Source organism: Alosa sapidissima, chromosome 8 (genome assembly GCF_018492685.1).
Source record: "Alosa sapidissima isolate fAloSap1 chromosome 8, fAloSap1.pri, whole genome shotgun sequence".
Classification (NCBI taxonomy): domain Eukaryota; kingdom Metazoa; phylum Chordata; class Actinopteri; order Clupeiformes; family Clupeidae; genus Alosa; species Alosa sapidissima.
In genome coordinates this window covers 11,337,028-11,353,881 of record NC_055964.1, presented here as the reverse complement: position 1 = coordinate 11,353,881, position 16,854 = coordinate 11,337,028, and the positions used below count along the sequence as shown (strand labels likewise).

At 41.7% G+C, this 16,854-nt stretch overlaps 1 protein-coding gene across 1 annotated transcript in view; it reads right to left on the bottom strand.

The window, feature by feature from the left end:
- adamts3 (ADAM metallopeptidase with thrombospondin type 1 motif, 3) overlaps nucleotides 1–16,854 on the bottom strand; it is a 79,658-nt gene that overhangs the window by 18,830 nt on the left and 43,974 nt on the right. Inside the window, exons 9-15 of the mRNA XM_042101738.1 lie at nucleotides 15,303–15,446; nucleotides 11,054–11,186; nucleotides 9,271–9,384; nucleotides 8,939–9,084; nucleotides 8,196–8,371; nucleotides 4,841–4,974; nucleotides 4,367–4,490 (exon numbers count right to left, since the gene is read on the bottom strand). Coding sequence (XP_041957672.1) covers nucleotides 4,367–4,490; nucleotides 4,841–4,974; nucleotides 8,196–8,371; nucleotides 8,939–9,084; nucleotides 9,271–9,384; nucleotides 11,054–11,186; nucleotides 15,303–15,446 — 971 coding nt within the window. The remainder of the gene's footprint in view (nucleotides 1–4,366; nucleotides 4,491–4,840; nucleotides 4,975–8,195; nucleotides 8,372–8,938; nucleotides 9,085–9,270; nucleotides 9,385–11,053; nucleotides 11,187–15,302; nucleotides 15,447–16,854) is intronic.

The window sequence follows — 16,854 nt, the reverse complement described above, 5'->3', positions numbered from 1 at the left end:
TGGCAAAAGAAGAAACTACAGTGCACAGGCCAACAGATGGGCATTCATAATCACTCCTAATTCTGTACCACAAAATAAGGCAATTAAATAAATTTTATAAATAAATATATCCTGCTTTCAGAGGTCTGCTAATTAGAAGCGGAACTTCATTAACTCGTTGCGAATGTGACTCAGATAATTACTTCTTGGGCTGAGCGGAGGAGGAGAATTCATTTAGTCAGAGCATGACATGGTAGTTAGCATCTGTGGCATGTCAAAGAAGGGGGAGCCAATGCGGCAGCCTGAATGCATATATTAGTGCTTATGCTTAAATACATTTTAGAATAGGATAGGATAGAATAGGATAGTAATTATTGTCCCCTAGGGACAATTTGGTTCACAGCCAGTAGTCAGCACAATACATTCAATCAACATAAAATTAAGCAATAAGCCCTGAGAGGCCGTAGGTTACACTGATTTTACAACAGCTAAGGGGCGTTGTTAGGCACGATGCGCAAGTGGAGTTGTAAAATCAGTGTAACCTACGGACTCGAATGATTTATTGCTTTTCTAAAGCGGTATAAAATAAAGGCACAGCAACGAGATTCATTTATAGATAATCATTCTTCCGCCAAGAAATAAAATTATCATAATGGTTGCCAAGCAATGTTGACACGCAGCTACTCCCAACTTTTCTATCAACTTATAGTAGCACAGTAATATAGAACAAAATGCGGTCAAGGTGTATGTTTATGCTGCATTTTACAAAAGCATCGAACACGATTCAACCAATCACAATCAAGGACTGGAACTATCAGTTTTAGAACATGAGATAAGGTCCTTTTAGGTCCTGTATGTGTTCAAATTAAGAGGAGTGTGTTGAGAGTGGGCCACATACTGAACAATAAGGTTGAAAGGGGTATGACATTTTTATGGTTCCGAACACAATTATCATTATTATTATCTGTAACAATGAGCTTTGAAGGAATGCAAATAAAAGTTAATTTTTGGTTATGGTTTGGTTTTCTCATGTTTGGACCCCAGCTGGGGACGCCTGTTAGTGTGTTTGTTCAGGGGGTCAGATTGGGAACAGAGTGAGTCTGTAAGGGTGTTTGTACATCAGAGGTTACCAAACAGACAGACAACACAGATGTTGTTCAGATGTTGTTTTTCCACCACAACATGGAATCCAGTGTTTCCCCTACAATGTATTCATCAGCGGCGCAGCGCCGCTCCTGGAATTCAAGCGCCACTGCAAAAAAAGTTGCCTAATATAAAAAAAAATAGACGCAAGTGAACTTCAGGAACAGCTGCCGTTCGTTCAGGTTTCATGTCAACAAATAATAGTAGGCTAACGTTGAAGGTGCAGTCAGGGATTCCACAGGAGATCACGCTTGTTTGTGTTGATGTTTAAGTTTATTAGTAGACGCAATTTTATGGAAAAAAAACCTAGCATACCTTATGTTAACCAAGGAACCAAATTAAACACGCCAGCGAGATAGCTCGCCCCTACCTTCAGTAGCCTATTCCCAGATAAATTCCACGCATTGTTTCGTTTTTGTTTGTGATACAGGCAATGCTTTCAAGCCCTGTGTTGCTAACATACCTAGGCTGTGTAACTAAGGTCTAGCTAGCCTATTGGATACGCAAGCATTTACATCTGAGATAGTTTGTAATTCCTGTAGAGCTCACCAAAATTATAGATATGATACAAGACACTTATCTGCTATAATCCAAGATAGATTTTCTTCAAATTTTTGATCATTTATTTTACCAAATGACATGGGAAACATAATTCATTTCATCCACATATTTTTATGAACCATGCACAACGCTAAGTTAGCTTAAAACCGTGATAATCAAGCCAGCGTCACGGGCCGTCACAGCATTAAAGTGACAGGCACTCAATTCAACTTGCACAGCACCAATACAGTGTAATGGCATGAAAGAGAAGTCTATATAGTTTATACAGTGCTGTGCAAAAGTTAAGACACCCATGCTGAAATTGGCTAAAGGGAGGAATAAAAAACATATTTTGCCTTTTGTCTTAATGCCTTAATAAAAAAAAATAGGACATCAATTATTTTTTAATGTATCATGTATCGTAAATAAATAAATGTTATTATTTATAAATGTCTTAACTTATGCACAGCACTGTATATTCTAAATAGTAATAGTTTGTACAGTGGCCTACAGTGTACAGTTGCTAATACTAATTATTACTAGTGGCTAATACTAATAATGTAAATGAAAAAGGTGAAAGAAAAACATGAATAATCCTGTTCAAGTACTGCAATAATCATGCTTTGTAAATGCTTGTGCTGATGGTTATGTCATAATTTGTAACTCAATTTTCTTTTCTTTCTTTCACAAAATCCACCAGAAGTCACCATTTAAGGAGTCATTTTTTCAAAATGTTCTCTCTTTTTGTGGGGGGGGGGGGGGGGGGGGTCTTCCTACGATCAACAGCACCGCTGCTGGAAAAAAATTCTAGGGGAAACACTGGAATCACACATAAACCAACCACATCTGCCACCATTATATAACAAGACAACTGCTTACAGTAGGGCCAGGATCCACTGCTAAGAATCAGATTAAAATTGAGTTTTGATCGACTCTTTGTTGTACTGCATCTGATTGTGTCAGCTTCAACCATCACTGGGAAATCCGTATGATCAAGGCCAGTGGTGTAGTCTAGTTAGCTGCAGTGGATATACTGTAATGTAGTAGTTAATACTGTGATCAACCCCAAATGTTAATATGTATCCTTTCTTATTTTAAGTGGGTATACTGAGATGGTGATGCTTTTTAAGTGTGTATTCTGCGTAGTCCTGCGTATCACATAGACTACACCACTAATCAAGCCCCCCATTGCACCCTGTTTACCCTGGTCACTAACTGGCACAACAGCACTATATATAGTCAGAATGCTCAATATAGAGCAGGTGGTAGGCTAATCAATGGTAACACGTTTGCCTCTCCTCCAGAGACTTTATAGATTATCTGTTGACTTTCCAGCTCAGTATATAAACTTGTTGTTCAGCAAATACTGAACCAAACCCAACTCCATAGCCTTAACCTTAAACATAACATTTAATTAACAGAGAGTCAAAAGATAGTTTGTTGATAATCTGAGCACCTGTAGATTCTGTCTAAAAGGGGGTTATCCAAGTAAAGTGTGACCGAATCATGTGTGGCACATTTAAATGTGATCAAACTGACCTCTATCAAAGACCACACAGGCCATGTTCCCTGCCTGGCAACTGAAGGAATGGCTATCTTCCAATGGCTATCTTGCAGACAGAAGCATACAGGCAGTGGCCTCCTTCATAATTGAGAGGGATGTAAGTAAGGTCTCTCTTAAAAAGATGCTGTGTGAGTCATGTGAAAATAGTCAACACACATTCACAAAGGACTGAAAGGATAAAAGCAGCACTCTGTGGTATTCATGTTCCTTTTGGTCCAAAAAGCTAAACAAGACTGCAAGGCACAGCAAACATACCTAGACCTCCAGCCATTTCTATTTGCCTATTTCAAGTGTCCTCCTGGCAATCCAGGTTGTTGTGACAAACTGCCCACAGACACAGCCATTAATCATAATCATCATCATAATAGCCATCCAATTAGCCATTATCATAATATTCAGCCAATTTATCCCTTATCATATCCAACCAATTTATCCATTACCATAATCGTCACACTATATTAAAAGCACTTCAAACAATACATTCTGAGAACAGGATTGTACTGTAATCATACAGCCAACATACATGTAACAGACAGAATGGCTTTTATAAAATGTAATCCCAGTGCCATGTATAATAATATGCATCTGTAAGTGCTTATTGGCAAGATTGGTGATGGTTTCTGTGTGTTACTCATCTAGCTGCAGTAATAAAGGGATTCAGTAATGCCCATTAATGCCCATTAATGTATGCCAGAGAGGCTTCGTACCAGACCACAGGAGACACAGCTCCCTTCAAGGATAAGTGAAGCGGAAGTTTTCTACAAAGTGGCCACAACATCAGTAGAGCCGAACATATTTTAAGCATAAATGAACATTCCACAACAGATTGTGCTAACCTCCAAAAAAGTGGAATAAAGGTGTTGAGCAGGGGTTGGCTTTCATGCCTTTGCGAGGAGGAGTTAATTAGAGCACGTCAGTTTCAGACTGACCCACTTGCCTCGCCCTTCACAAGACAACCGACGAACACACACGCATAAAGGGAGCCCAAATGGAAATGTAGCGCGCCATTCAATAACAACTGAAATAGGCACACAATGGCAGGCCCCATCCCTGCGTCAGTGAGGAAGATGGCAGGTTTAATAAATGCTATCTGCTCCTCGGCAGCTGCAGATGGGGAGGTGAGAGAGAAAATGTCCGTACCGGCTTTTTTGGGGGTGCGGGTGAAGGTTCCCTTCACCGTTCGGCAGTGGGAGTTGTCCCCTCCGCACACGCCACATTTATCCTCCACCTTGTTGGAACCGATTTCCCGGTCGCATCCCACTTTCTGAAAACACACACACACACAAACACACACACACACACACACACACACACACACACACACACACACACACACACAGACACACACACACACACACACACACACACACACACACATATGTATAACAGAGAGCAGGCAGTGAGACATATGGCCAGGATACACACATAGACTCCAGCTGTCACATCCCATGAAAGTGTTGTGGTCGATGAATAAGCACCATGACGGACTGGTTGACAAAGCCTGTGTGATGTGACTGTAGTGGCACTGTCATGGGTTTCTGCCGAGTGTTCTAAATACATTCTTTCACTCCCATAGGTTGAGGTAATCTCAAACGAAGGGCTCCGCGGGCTTACCACACACTCCCCCCGCACACAGATGCTGTAGGGATCCTTGTAGGAGCAGCGTGTGCCGTCATGCACCAGCTGTTTCATGTACGCCACGTCTCCTGACTCCTTGGACTGGCAGTACAGGTGGCAACGCTTATGTGCTACAAGAGAGAGAGAGAGAGAGAGAGAGAGGGAGGGAGAGAGAGGGAGTAAGAAAGAGAGAGAGGAAGAGAGGGAGGGAGTAAGAAATAGAGAGGGAAAGAGAGAGAGATAGAGAGAGAGAGAGAGAGAGAAAACTCCAATCATTAGAAGAAAAAATTAAAAACAACCAAAACCCCCTTGACTTTCCAATTACCTGGGAAGAATTAACCACCCAGGCAAATTCTCTACGGCCAAGGAAAGCTTGTGGTCCAGATAGCATTAAAAATGAAATGCTTAAATGCAGCACCCCAGAGAAGCAGGGTGCAGTGTTGAAATTGTTCAACATCATCTTACAGTCAGGACATTTTCCTGACATGTGGTGTAAAGGGCTGATTTCCCCCATCCACAAAAAAGGGGACAAATCAAACCCCTCTAATTATCGTGGCATATGTGTCAGCAGTTGCCTGGGAAAGCTGTTCTGCAGTATCTTAAACAAGAGAATAGCAGATTTTCTTGATACACATTCCATTCTAAGCAAAAATCAAATTGGCTTCCTTCCAAAACACCGTACCACTGATCATGTTTATACGTTCCACACCTTAATTAATAAACATGTTCACCAAACAAAAAATGGCAAGATATTTGCTTGTTTCATTGATTTTAAAAAAGCGTTTGATTCTAGGGCTCTATTTTAGACTACTAAATTGTGGGATGGGGGTAAAGTGTATGACCTAATTAAATCCATGTATTTAAATAACAGATGTGCTGTTAAAATTGAAAAAAAAAAAAAAACCCAATACTTCACCCAAGGGAGAGGTGTCTGTCAGCGCTGTAATTTAAGTCTGACGTTATTTAATATATATATAAACAAACTTGCTATCCAGTTAGAGCAATGTCCCGGTCCTGGCCTCTCCCTCCTAGATAGAGAGGTGAAGTCTCTATTTTTTGCTGATGACTTGGTTCTACTGTCTGCTAATGAAAAAGGTCTACAACTACAGTTAGACATAGTAGAAAAGTACTGTAAGACCTGGGTCCTAGAGATAAACCTAGACAAAACAAATGTAATGATTTTCCAAAAACGCCCCAAATGCCAAGAAAACAAACACCAATTTAAAATAAACAATTCTATCATCCCCCACACCATGAGCTATACCTACCTAGGTATAACAATGACAGCATCAGGGAGTTTTAACATGCCAGTGAATGCACTAAAGGAAAAAGCTCGAAGAGCCCTAAATGCAATTAAAAGAAAATTTTATAATCTCCAAATTCCAATTAAAATCTGGCTTAAAATATTTGATAGTGTCATCCAGCCCATTGCGCTGTATGGTAGTGAAGTATGGGGTCCACTCAGTCATCATAGCTATACTCACTGGAACAAACACACAATAGAATCTCTACATGCTGAGTTCTGCAGATACATTCTACAAGTACAGGGAAAAACACCAACAAATGCATGTAGAGCAGAATTAGGTAGATACCCACTAATCATTAACATCAACAAAAGAGCACTCCATTTTCTAAATCACCTTAAATCCAGCCCAGAAGACCCATTTCATTCTAAAGCCCTCCAAACCCAAGAGCTGAACCCAGAAAAAAGTCCCCTACATCAGTTGTTGCAGAGACTAACTGCCTTGCCACACACCCACTCTGATTAGTCTCACAACAACACTGTTTTCCAAAAACCAATCAGAGTAAACCAAATTATGAAACAATGTAAAGAATCCTATTTGGAATATTGGAAAGAAGAAACTAAAAATCAAAGTAGATTACAATGCTATCTGGACCTAAACCGAGAATATAAATTAGCAGAATATCTTAATACTGTCAGAGATAGAAAACAGAGACTGACCCTTACCAATTATAGGCTAAGTGACCACAAATTGGAAATCGAAAAAGGAAGACTCAGAAAATCATGGCAACCAAAAGAACACAGAATATGTGGTTACTGCATGACAGGTGAGGTCGAGACAGAGATGCACTTCCTCCTACAATGTACATCCTTCGATCAAACAAGAAACCTTTTCTTCAACAAATTTCACTCAGAAATTCCTAATTTTAATTAACTTAATGACATATCAAAATTAAAGATACTATTAGGAGAAGGAGATAAAGCATATCTTGCTGCCCAGTATGTATCAACATGCCACAATCTGAGGGACAATGAGTGACCTATATCGACAAATAAACACACACACAGACACACGCACAGACACACACACACACACACACACACACACACACACACACACACACACACACACACACACACACTGCATTATACACTGCATTTTATTTTACTTTTACCTATTTATTTTATTCTTATGAAAATCTACTGACATGTATGTGTTAAGATTTATTGTATAACTGCTTTGGCAATATAAGTGAGCTTGTCATGCCAATAAAGCATTCTTGAATTTAATTGAATTGAGAGAGAGAGAGAGGGGGGGGGGGGGGGTGAGAATCATTATCATTATGTGTAGCCGTTTCTGAACTACATAGCTACTCAGCCACCACCACTAAAGCAGCATAGGGGCCAATGATTGATGGGAAGGTGAAAAGGGCTACTGCAAATGTAGTTTTCACACAAGCTGCTTTATGTCTGCCCCTCTCATTCAAACCAGCACTCTTGTCTTTGCCAGGCACCTGCAGTACTGTGCCACCTCCTCCACACTCATCAGACCTGCTCTGAGGTGAGATGCGCTCCCTGTGGTCCAATGTGAAATCAGAAATCAGCAGTGTGAAAGTGGAGGAGGCGTTAGGGCGTGCTCAGTGGTGGCGCTGGCGAAGAGGCGGCTGTGGCATGAAAGGCTGAAGGACAGATGAGCCAGACATGGCGTGACCTCGCACGGTGCTTCCTCAGCCCACCCCAGCTAACCTCACTCCCTTCCTCTGCTTCTCTTCCCACTCATCATCTGTCCCCTCAGAAGGTCTGCTCGGCAAACATTGTTGCCATGAATGACAGTGTGTGAGTGTGTGTGTGTGTGTGTGTGTGTGTGTGTGTGTGTGTGTGTGTGTGTGTGTGTGTGTGTGTGTGTGTAAGAGAGAGTGTCTGTGTGCCCACAGGCTTATACAAGAGATTCTGTGTGTGTGTGTGTGTGTGTGTGTGTGTGTGTGTGTGTGTGTGTGTGTGTGTGTGCTTGAATTTGTGATTCTCTGTGCATGTGTGTGTGTGCATGTGTGTGTGTGTGTGTATGTGTGTACTCATGAAGGGCTCCTGGGTGCAAAGACACGCGCTTACTGTCGGGGTGCTCGTAGGGTAGCCAGTGGTGCTTGGTGTTCTGGAATTCAAAGTGCGAGTTGCGGAGCTGGCACTGCTGGGCTCTGAAGTCCTCAAAGTGCTTGGGGCAGTCGTCTGTGTTGCAGAGCTGATACTCATAGTTCACGCCAGGGCAGTCCTGGCCTCCGTACGCTGGCCTGGAGACACCCCCAAAACACACACACACACATTCAACCCACATGCCTGACTTGAGAACAGTTACAAACTCTATTGTCCAACACTTATTTTTGTAGTGTTTATTTTTGTCTTTGGGTGTTTCTGTCTGTGTGTGCTATCAATGAAAATCAGTGCTGTACAGTAATGATATATTATCATTTACTAGGTAAACACTAGTAATTAGAGTACTGTGAAAGGAAAGGTTTACCTTATTTATTTTACTGTTTATTTTTCCTCTTTTTGTTTCTATCTGTGTATGTTATCAGTGATTAACAGTGTGTGTTTCTGTGTGTGTATGTTACCAGTGATAAACAGTGTGTGTTTCTGTGTGTGTATGTTACCAGTGATAAACAGTGTGTGTTTCTGTGTGTGTATGTTATCAGTGATAAACAGTGTGTGTTTCTGTGTGTGTATGTTACCAGTGATAAACAGTGTGTGTTTCTGTGTGTGTATGCTATCAGTGATTAACAGTGTGTGTTTCTGTGCGAGTATGTTATCACTGATCAGTGCTATACGGTAAGTGGGGTGAGGAAAGGGAGGTGACCCACGCCGGATTGTTGCACTGGCGCGTTCTGAAGCGCACGCCCATGCCGCAGCTCCGCGAGCAGGAGCCAAATTTACTCCACGCGCCCCAGGCGCCATCTTGCTTCACCTGGTTGGCGTTCTTCCACATGCAGTGACCTTTGTAGCACCACTGCAGGACAAATGAGAATGGTGGTGGTGGCGGGCGGGGGGGTGTTTGGAGTGCAGAAAAGAAGAAGAAATACACTGTGATAACCATCTGCAGTGAAACAACATCATCCTCAAGCAATGCGGATAGAGAGAGAGAGAGAGAGAGAGAGAGAGAGAGAGAGAAAGAGCAGAGAATGGCGGCACTTACCTTCCCAGGTGCACACTCAGTTCCATCCAGAGGAGGTCCCTTCTTGGTTTTGCAGAAATAGGGGTTGTCGGGGTGGCTGCACCACAGCTGCTTGCAGGGGTCATAGGTGCGGAACTGTTAGAAAGAAAACGAAAATTAACACAGAGACATAATAACATAGAAAACTGAGAATATGAAACATGAAAGCTTATTTCTGTCTGTGTCTGAACTCTGACCAGAACCTGATGCCATAGATACATACATCCCATTTGGCTTCCTTTAAACAGCCTAGAATTATCACACAAGACCTCCTGCCACAATTAAAAGCCCCATTTAACTTGTGACAATGTGGTGACATCCCAAACGGCAACTGAGTCTAATGGCTCATGCTGAATGGCAGATGCTGAATGCAGAATTCTAATTTGTGGAGACAAAGCCTTCCTCATTACATATGCAATGACCAGGAAGAAAGGCAGGTGCACTTCAAATGAACAAGACTTTGAATCAGAAAATTGCACATCTTCTACCAAACAGACTTTTTGAAGAATGTCTCTTTCACCTCTCGTCTGTTTGGTAGAAGATGTGTAGTTTTCTGATTAAGCTCTCACTTTGATTTCATCATCCCTCTTAGCTTTGATGTCAATATTTTCTACGTCTGTCCTCATCAAGGCCAGTTCCTGAGGACACTTCGCTGTAGTCTATCCATGATACTCTTGGCAAGCACAGCTGGCTCACCAACTGGTTTGGAAGCCTCCGTAGTTTGAAGAGCACATTTTCGCTAACACATCCCATTAAAAGTGTGCATGGATGTTGCCTGCAAGCACCCTTAGGAATTGGCATGCGTTTGGTTCCCACTGACGTAATCTTTACACACAGATTGTACACACATCTCTGTAGTGTAAACACAGCATGCAAAGCCTCTATGATTTGAATGTGATGAATAAGATGTAGGAAGGAATTAAGAGATGAGACCCATAGTGTCTGCATGAGGGAATGAAGAGGCACTGTGCCTTTGGGTGATCGTCGTCTGATATCTGCGTCTGGATCTCACTGGAGACAAAAAACATATGCTGTGAGACTAATTACGGTAGACGCAGAGCCACATGGCTTTGGTCTGAGCTTGTTACCTGTGGTACATCACTATCGCATCACTGAGACACTGTAACATCACTATTAACCTCCAGGCAGTCCAGACAATCACGCCACACCCTAAGTTAATTATCTACTAAAAGATTGAGCTATTAGTGATGCCCGGCTTGTTTCCCTCAGGTGCGAGAGGTCCTGATGAAGAATTAAAAAGTCGTGACTGCAGCCTAACTACCTAACACCAGCTGCTCAGTGGTACTGGCATACCCAGACACCAGACGTGTGTACTCCCACGAGAATATTTTTTAGCGCTCCAGGATTTTACAGACCTTCTGTAGAGGGAGTTCATTATGAATAGGTAGTGCTAAGGAGGATGATTACTATGTTATTAATGGAACTGCTGAGAGCTCTAACTAGCAATCAAAATGTTCTCTCCTTTGGCAAATCACTGTATTGTGGGACACAGCATGCATAGAACACAGCTTGCCGAGTGTGTGAGACAGGGTGAGAATCGGTTTTCTTTCTTCCCTTTTCTTGCTCTTCTAATGCAGTTGATCTCTTTCTGGCTAAATACTCCTTGGAGACTTCCAATAAGTGGGCCGCAACATTTCTTTACAGCCAATTTCTTGCTATTACTGTAAGCCTTGATTTATTCCCCCTGAGGACCGCCACAGCACGTCTGAACGATAGAAGGAAAACAGCACTCGGTTGCACTTACCGAAGTGCAGATTTTGTACCCCACACCGAAATCGAAGCGGCACTGCTCGTCCATGGAGTAATTAATGCCGGGCAGCTCGGGAAGAGGTGGCCAGTCGTGTTTGAAGGGGTCGTCCAGGAGACAGTCGTAAGAACTGGAGGGTTTAAAAATACACACACAGGAGCATGGCATGAACACTGTCAATCCAATAATCTTGTAGTCTTTGTAGGCTCCAAAAGCATGATTGTGCTTCAGATAAGTCTCACACATCTGATGATTTACATGTGAGGTTAATTAGGCTGTCACATCGTATGAATATAAGGTACAACAGCAGCATTGAGGACAACTGAAAGTCTGACGAGCAGTTTGGGGGTACAAGTGAGATTACAGTAGTACTTATTACATGCAGGATGCTTAAGAGGAGCTTCAGATATCAGCGGATTGATTTCTGCTTGTGAAATTTGCATCACAACTATGCAGATCAGCCTTTCGACCTTGGTTGAAAGGAAGGGAAAAAAGATGTGTCCTAATCTGTCAGGGAGCATTAATTGAAGGTACAGACAGACTGAAAGAAGGATTGATTGAGGATGTCATTAAAACCTTTCAGACTAATGTCAATTTGTGTGTCATCTAACTGAGTGAGTTGTCACACACATGTAATTGTTGTGTGTAAGTATTTTGCCTAAAAAGGGTGGTCATGCTGCTTGCTCAATATGTCAAATCACTGGATGTGCACATGCATTAGCCCATCAAAAAACACAGAACTGTTTCACTCTGCAGTGAGCAATGACTCATGTTTAGGGGGGAAATACACTGATTGATGCACAGGGTAGACACTCACTCAAACAAAGCTATTTAGACAACGAGATAAAATGTGTCTAAACGTGTAGTTATATTTATTGTAAAAAAAACAAATTGCTTCTAGATGTAGATGTAATCTATCCCTGTCCCTTATTCTACTGTCTTCTGCCCCATTCCATTTTGCTTCGAAAGTGGAAACTCAGAATTGCGTTACACCCCAGTTGACCGCAGTGGACAGTTGTAACAAGTCATAAGAACAAGTTATTACAATTGTCTGCTGTTAATGATCGCTACCAGATATAGCAATACCAATTCCTAACAATGTATTACACAGTATTCTACACAAACAAACATCATAGCAGCTTAGTGACAGATAGAGTTTGGACACTATTGTTTCTATGACTGATATAATGATACAAATAGGACATAACGGCTCATAAACAGTGCATTTCTATGACTCTCATTTACTGTTAATGGGCGCAGCCATCTTGGAAATGAAGTATAAGTATGAGTGTCTGAGTACTCCACAGTCTCTAGACAGGTCAAGCGAATAATAAACAAACATTGGGCCTTACTGGATTGTGGTCCCAATTTAGATCATTTGTTGTCGGTAAAACCACAATTCTGTTTTAAAAGAAGCAAAAACGCGAGGGATATGGTTGTGAGTTCTATGTACAGAGAACCTATGCAGACAAATTGGCTTACCAAACTGTTTATGGAAATTACAGATGTGGAAAGTGTGCCCATTGTTCAAATACTAGTGATACTAAAATATTCTACCACCTACATTCAGGCAAAAAATATAAAAGAATGTATTAATTGCTTGTCCACACACGTAGTGTATGTGTTAAAATGTCCATGTGGTTTAATGTATGTGGGTCAAACAAAACAGAATCTCAAATTAAGAATTGCTGATTAGAAATGGAAATATGGACTATGCAATTGCTTGACATTACAAAGAAAAAAATCATGGATCGCCTTCCACTCTGAAATTCATGGGTATTGAAAGAGTTAAGCCTCATCCGAGGGGGGGCAATCTGATTAATCAACTCATAAGAAGGGAAGCATTTTGGATCCATGAATTAAATACTGTAGAGCCTGCTGGTTTGAATGAACTACTAGATCTAAGTATGTTTTTGTAAAGTTGTGGTCTTTTGAAAATTTGAATCTTAACACTGACAGAAAATATGAGTAATCAAGCTTTAATTAATAGGTGGAGTTTTATAGGAAGATCTATTGGTAACTTACTCTGCTATGAAGATGGGGAATTACTATTATCTTGTATGGTGTAATTGTACTTGCAAGCACCGAAGCACTTTAAAATATACTACATTTTTAATTGAAAGTTAACCAGTATATGAATTCTGATATTTGTGTATGGAACACATTTTGGGCACATTTTTAATAGAAAGGTTAACTGTAATGAATTGTCTAAATGTTGCTTAAAAGTGTAACTGTTTATTGAATATGTATTTGCTGTGAACATTGGTGTTTTTATGGATTCGTGTGATTGTGGATATGTACACAAATATGGACATTTAAATACTGTAAACAATGTAATGGACTCTAATATCAGGATGACTAAATGTGATACTGAAATTGTGAAATGTTGATTGTGAAATATTTGACTAGTAATAGAAAAAGATCTCTGGATTGCCTCTAGTAGGGGAGATGACTAGTTGAGCTGTGTGATAGATTTACTAATTGACTAATTGATGACCTGAGTCAATGGATTAGGTGACTAATTGATTATCAGTGGCCTATCACCTGTTGGGATGTGACCTTCTTTTATCTCACTTGCTTAGTTTTGAATTGAGCCCGATGAAGCAACTGGCGAAATGCGTTGCTCAATAAAAATCACTAAGAAATATAACAGTGTGCGGTGGCCACCTCTTTTTATATATGAACTTTAAAACCTGCAATCCACCAGCACCTTTTTAAGTTGGCTGTGCAAAGGGATCTCTTCTATTTTTCATGTATATATACTCTTTTGATCCCGTGAGGAAATCTCTGCATTTATCCCAATCCGTGAATTAGTGAAACACACACTAATCCCAGCGCAGTGAGCTGCCTGCAACAACAGCGGCGCTCGGGGAGCAGTGCCTTGCTCAAGGGCACTTCAACCGTGCCTACTGGTCAGGGTTTGAACCGGCAACCCTCCGGTTACAAGTCCAAAGTGCTAACCAGTAGGCCACGGCTGCCCTAAATTTGGGGTAAGCATTTTGGTTTGGTATTTTTAGTTGGGTAGGCATTCCAAGATTTAAATAAAAAATGTACAACTGGAACACAGCATCTATTTACACTTCCTAAGTTTGTCTTAGGAATCAATGTAAATGTCTGAAAAAACATTATTTTGACATTTAAAACATTACATTAATAGTATACCTCTAAACAACCACATCCACAAGGCAAATCAGGTTGTGTATGATTGGGTCTGGATTATCTCCAGTACAACTTAATCTGGATTTAATCTGCATGCTTTGAAATATAAATTGAATGGCAACTTTCATGTGGTAATTCTCCTAGAAGAAATGTATATACTCTTTGTCACACCTCACACCACTGAATTATTAATTTCTCTTTTATCAAGTGAAGTCTTCCCAAAACTACTTTGTGCAGCTGGAGATCTTCAGAAGTAATTACCCCAAATGATGACATGAAAATTAAGAGATATGTGGGTGAAACCTGCTGAGAGATTTCCCTCCTTAATATTGTAAAGGGAATTTCTCAAGATGACGAGTTGAGGTAAAATGAGGCCGAATCAGATGTTGCTATACTATGCAAAAAAAAGCAAAAACCTTCTGGTATTAATTATCAAGTCGAGGAAATGCTTTTGTCTTCCCATGCAGCTGATTGTTGTGGCATTTGAGTTGGTGCTTGTAACACCCATGAAACGGCGGAATGTGAGCTGGCACAGCAATCTGATGACAGCCCAGAACAATGGAGCTGAGTGTGTCCAGCCGTGTTGAATAGACCTGCCAATGGACACGCTGCCCGCCCGCCTGCTCTGCCGGCAGTGTGTGTTTGCTTATTTATGATGCTTATTGATGAACCCAATCTATCTGCCAGCGGAGGCCATTTAAGGCTGAAGAACATAGATGCTGCTGGAAAAACGTGCGGGAATTTTATTTTCACTGCAGGTTGGTAGGTTAGGCACACATACTCCTCGTCTTTGTACTGACAGGTGCACTGTGTGGCACGTGAATTTTGAGATTAAAAAAGATAAAAACTTTTTATTTATTCAAAATAAACAATGCCAACCCTTTCAATACTGTAAGTAAGATATACTTGACCACATGAGAGGTGTGTGTGTGTGTGTGTGTGTGTGTGTGTGTGTGTGTGTGTGTGTGTGTGTGTATGTGTATAGGTATGGGTATGGATATGGCTATAGATATGTGTTTGTGTGTGTATAAAAAGAGAGAGAGAGAGAGAGAGAGAAAGGGAGAAAGAACGGGAGACAGCCACTCACTGAATGTATCTCTTCAGTTCCTGGCCACTGCACATGGACCAGTGGTAGCGGTGGAAGGCGGCTTGCACCAGAGGGGCCATGACACTGCCCATGGCCGTCTCATCCCCACAGCGGTTGCCCTGTCCGTCATGCTCCATGCCCAGCCTGTGGAGGTGACATTCACATGCTGTGACAAACATATTGATAGACTCAGCAGCCGCCAGAGGATGCAGAGGTGAGGGGGTGTGACCGGGACTGAGTTGGTCTTTCTCTCTGTCTCTCTTGCTCTGCCTTGTATACTTAACATCAAATGGACCAGAGACACCAAACACCAAATAAAATAAGTGTATAGTATCAGACCCATATAAACGCATGTATGCAACACTGCATATGTTCTTGTGTGTTTATACCCCATTGAGCAAATGATTCAATAGTATTATAGTCCATCTTTTTTATTTCCTAACATTGAAAAAACAACCCAAAAAAACAAACAGTTTGCTATAGAGGATTTTTCCGGATATAAGGCAGCTGGTGAATATTTAACTTAAATGTGACATCTCTTTAAAAAAAAAACGTAACTGTCCCATTGAGCTTGTCTCGTTACCCAGGCGACTGTAGGACTGATGTGATGGACGGGGCGACATGTCACACTAATGGAGCTCTTACCGTTCCAGACAATTCTCATCGGTCACTCCATGAGAGCACAAGAGAGGGGGACAGAGAATGAGAGATAGAGAGAGAGGGAGAGAGAGAGCATACAGAGAGCTAGTGAGGAGTGGCACACAGGCCAGTGCAAACAACAGCTGTGCAGCGGAAACACAGGGGACTGGACACTTTGCTGAGGCAGTGTGTGGGTGGAGCTATATTCTCCAGCTCCATGTAAATTGCCAGAAAACCACAAGACATACAGTAATGCGATGGGTCTGACCTCCTGAGAATAGACTAGCCACTAGAAAGCACCACTATGGGTTGTTCCACTGGAGTTGTGTTATTGAGGGAACTGACGGACTACCACATCAAATTTAACTTCAATAACACCTTTAAAGTCTCCCCACCACACCAGAGTGATAAATATGCATGTCATTCTAGAAGGGATGTATGCTAGTTTTCAGACACAACCTACCAATGTTTTTCGTGGAACATTTGGAGGTCGTCTCTCCAAACTGAAATACCTATCGACCTATATCGACCCTTATTGGTTTGTCATTGGTTTGTCCTTTCGCTTTAAAGTGCCTGAAGCTCTTTCATGAACTGGTGTGTTCTTGTACAGAGTGTCTACTGCGGTACATTACATTACAGTACATCAGAGGCAAGCTAGGTCACCCTGGGTGACGACAAGCACACAAATAAAATATAGCTGCAAGCAGCAATGAGGGGGCCAAGCAGAATAGGCCGGAGTAGCCACGGTGACAAGATAGAACTCAGCAGACACCCGGGATCAACAGGGCTTAAACAGGGCTGAGTATTGCCACCGCCTCCGCCAGCCAGCCCCCCCCACCTAATCACCCCAGCCCGTCCCACCCCGTCCTGCCCTGCCCTGCCCTTGCACGCACGCATTAGAATTAACTGGATG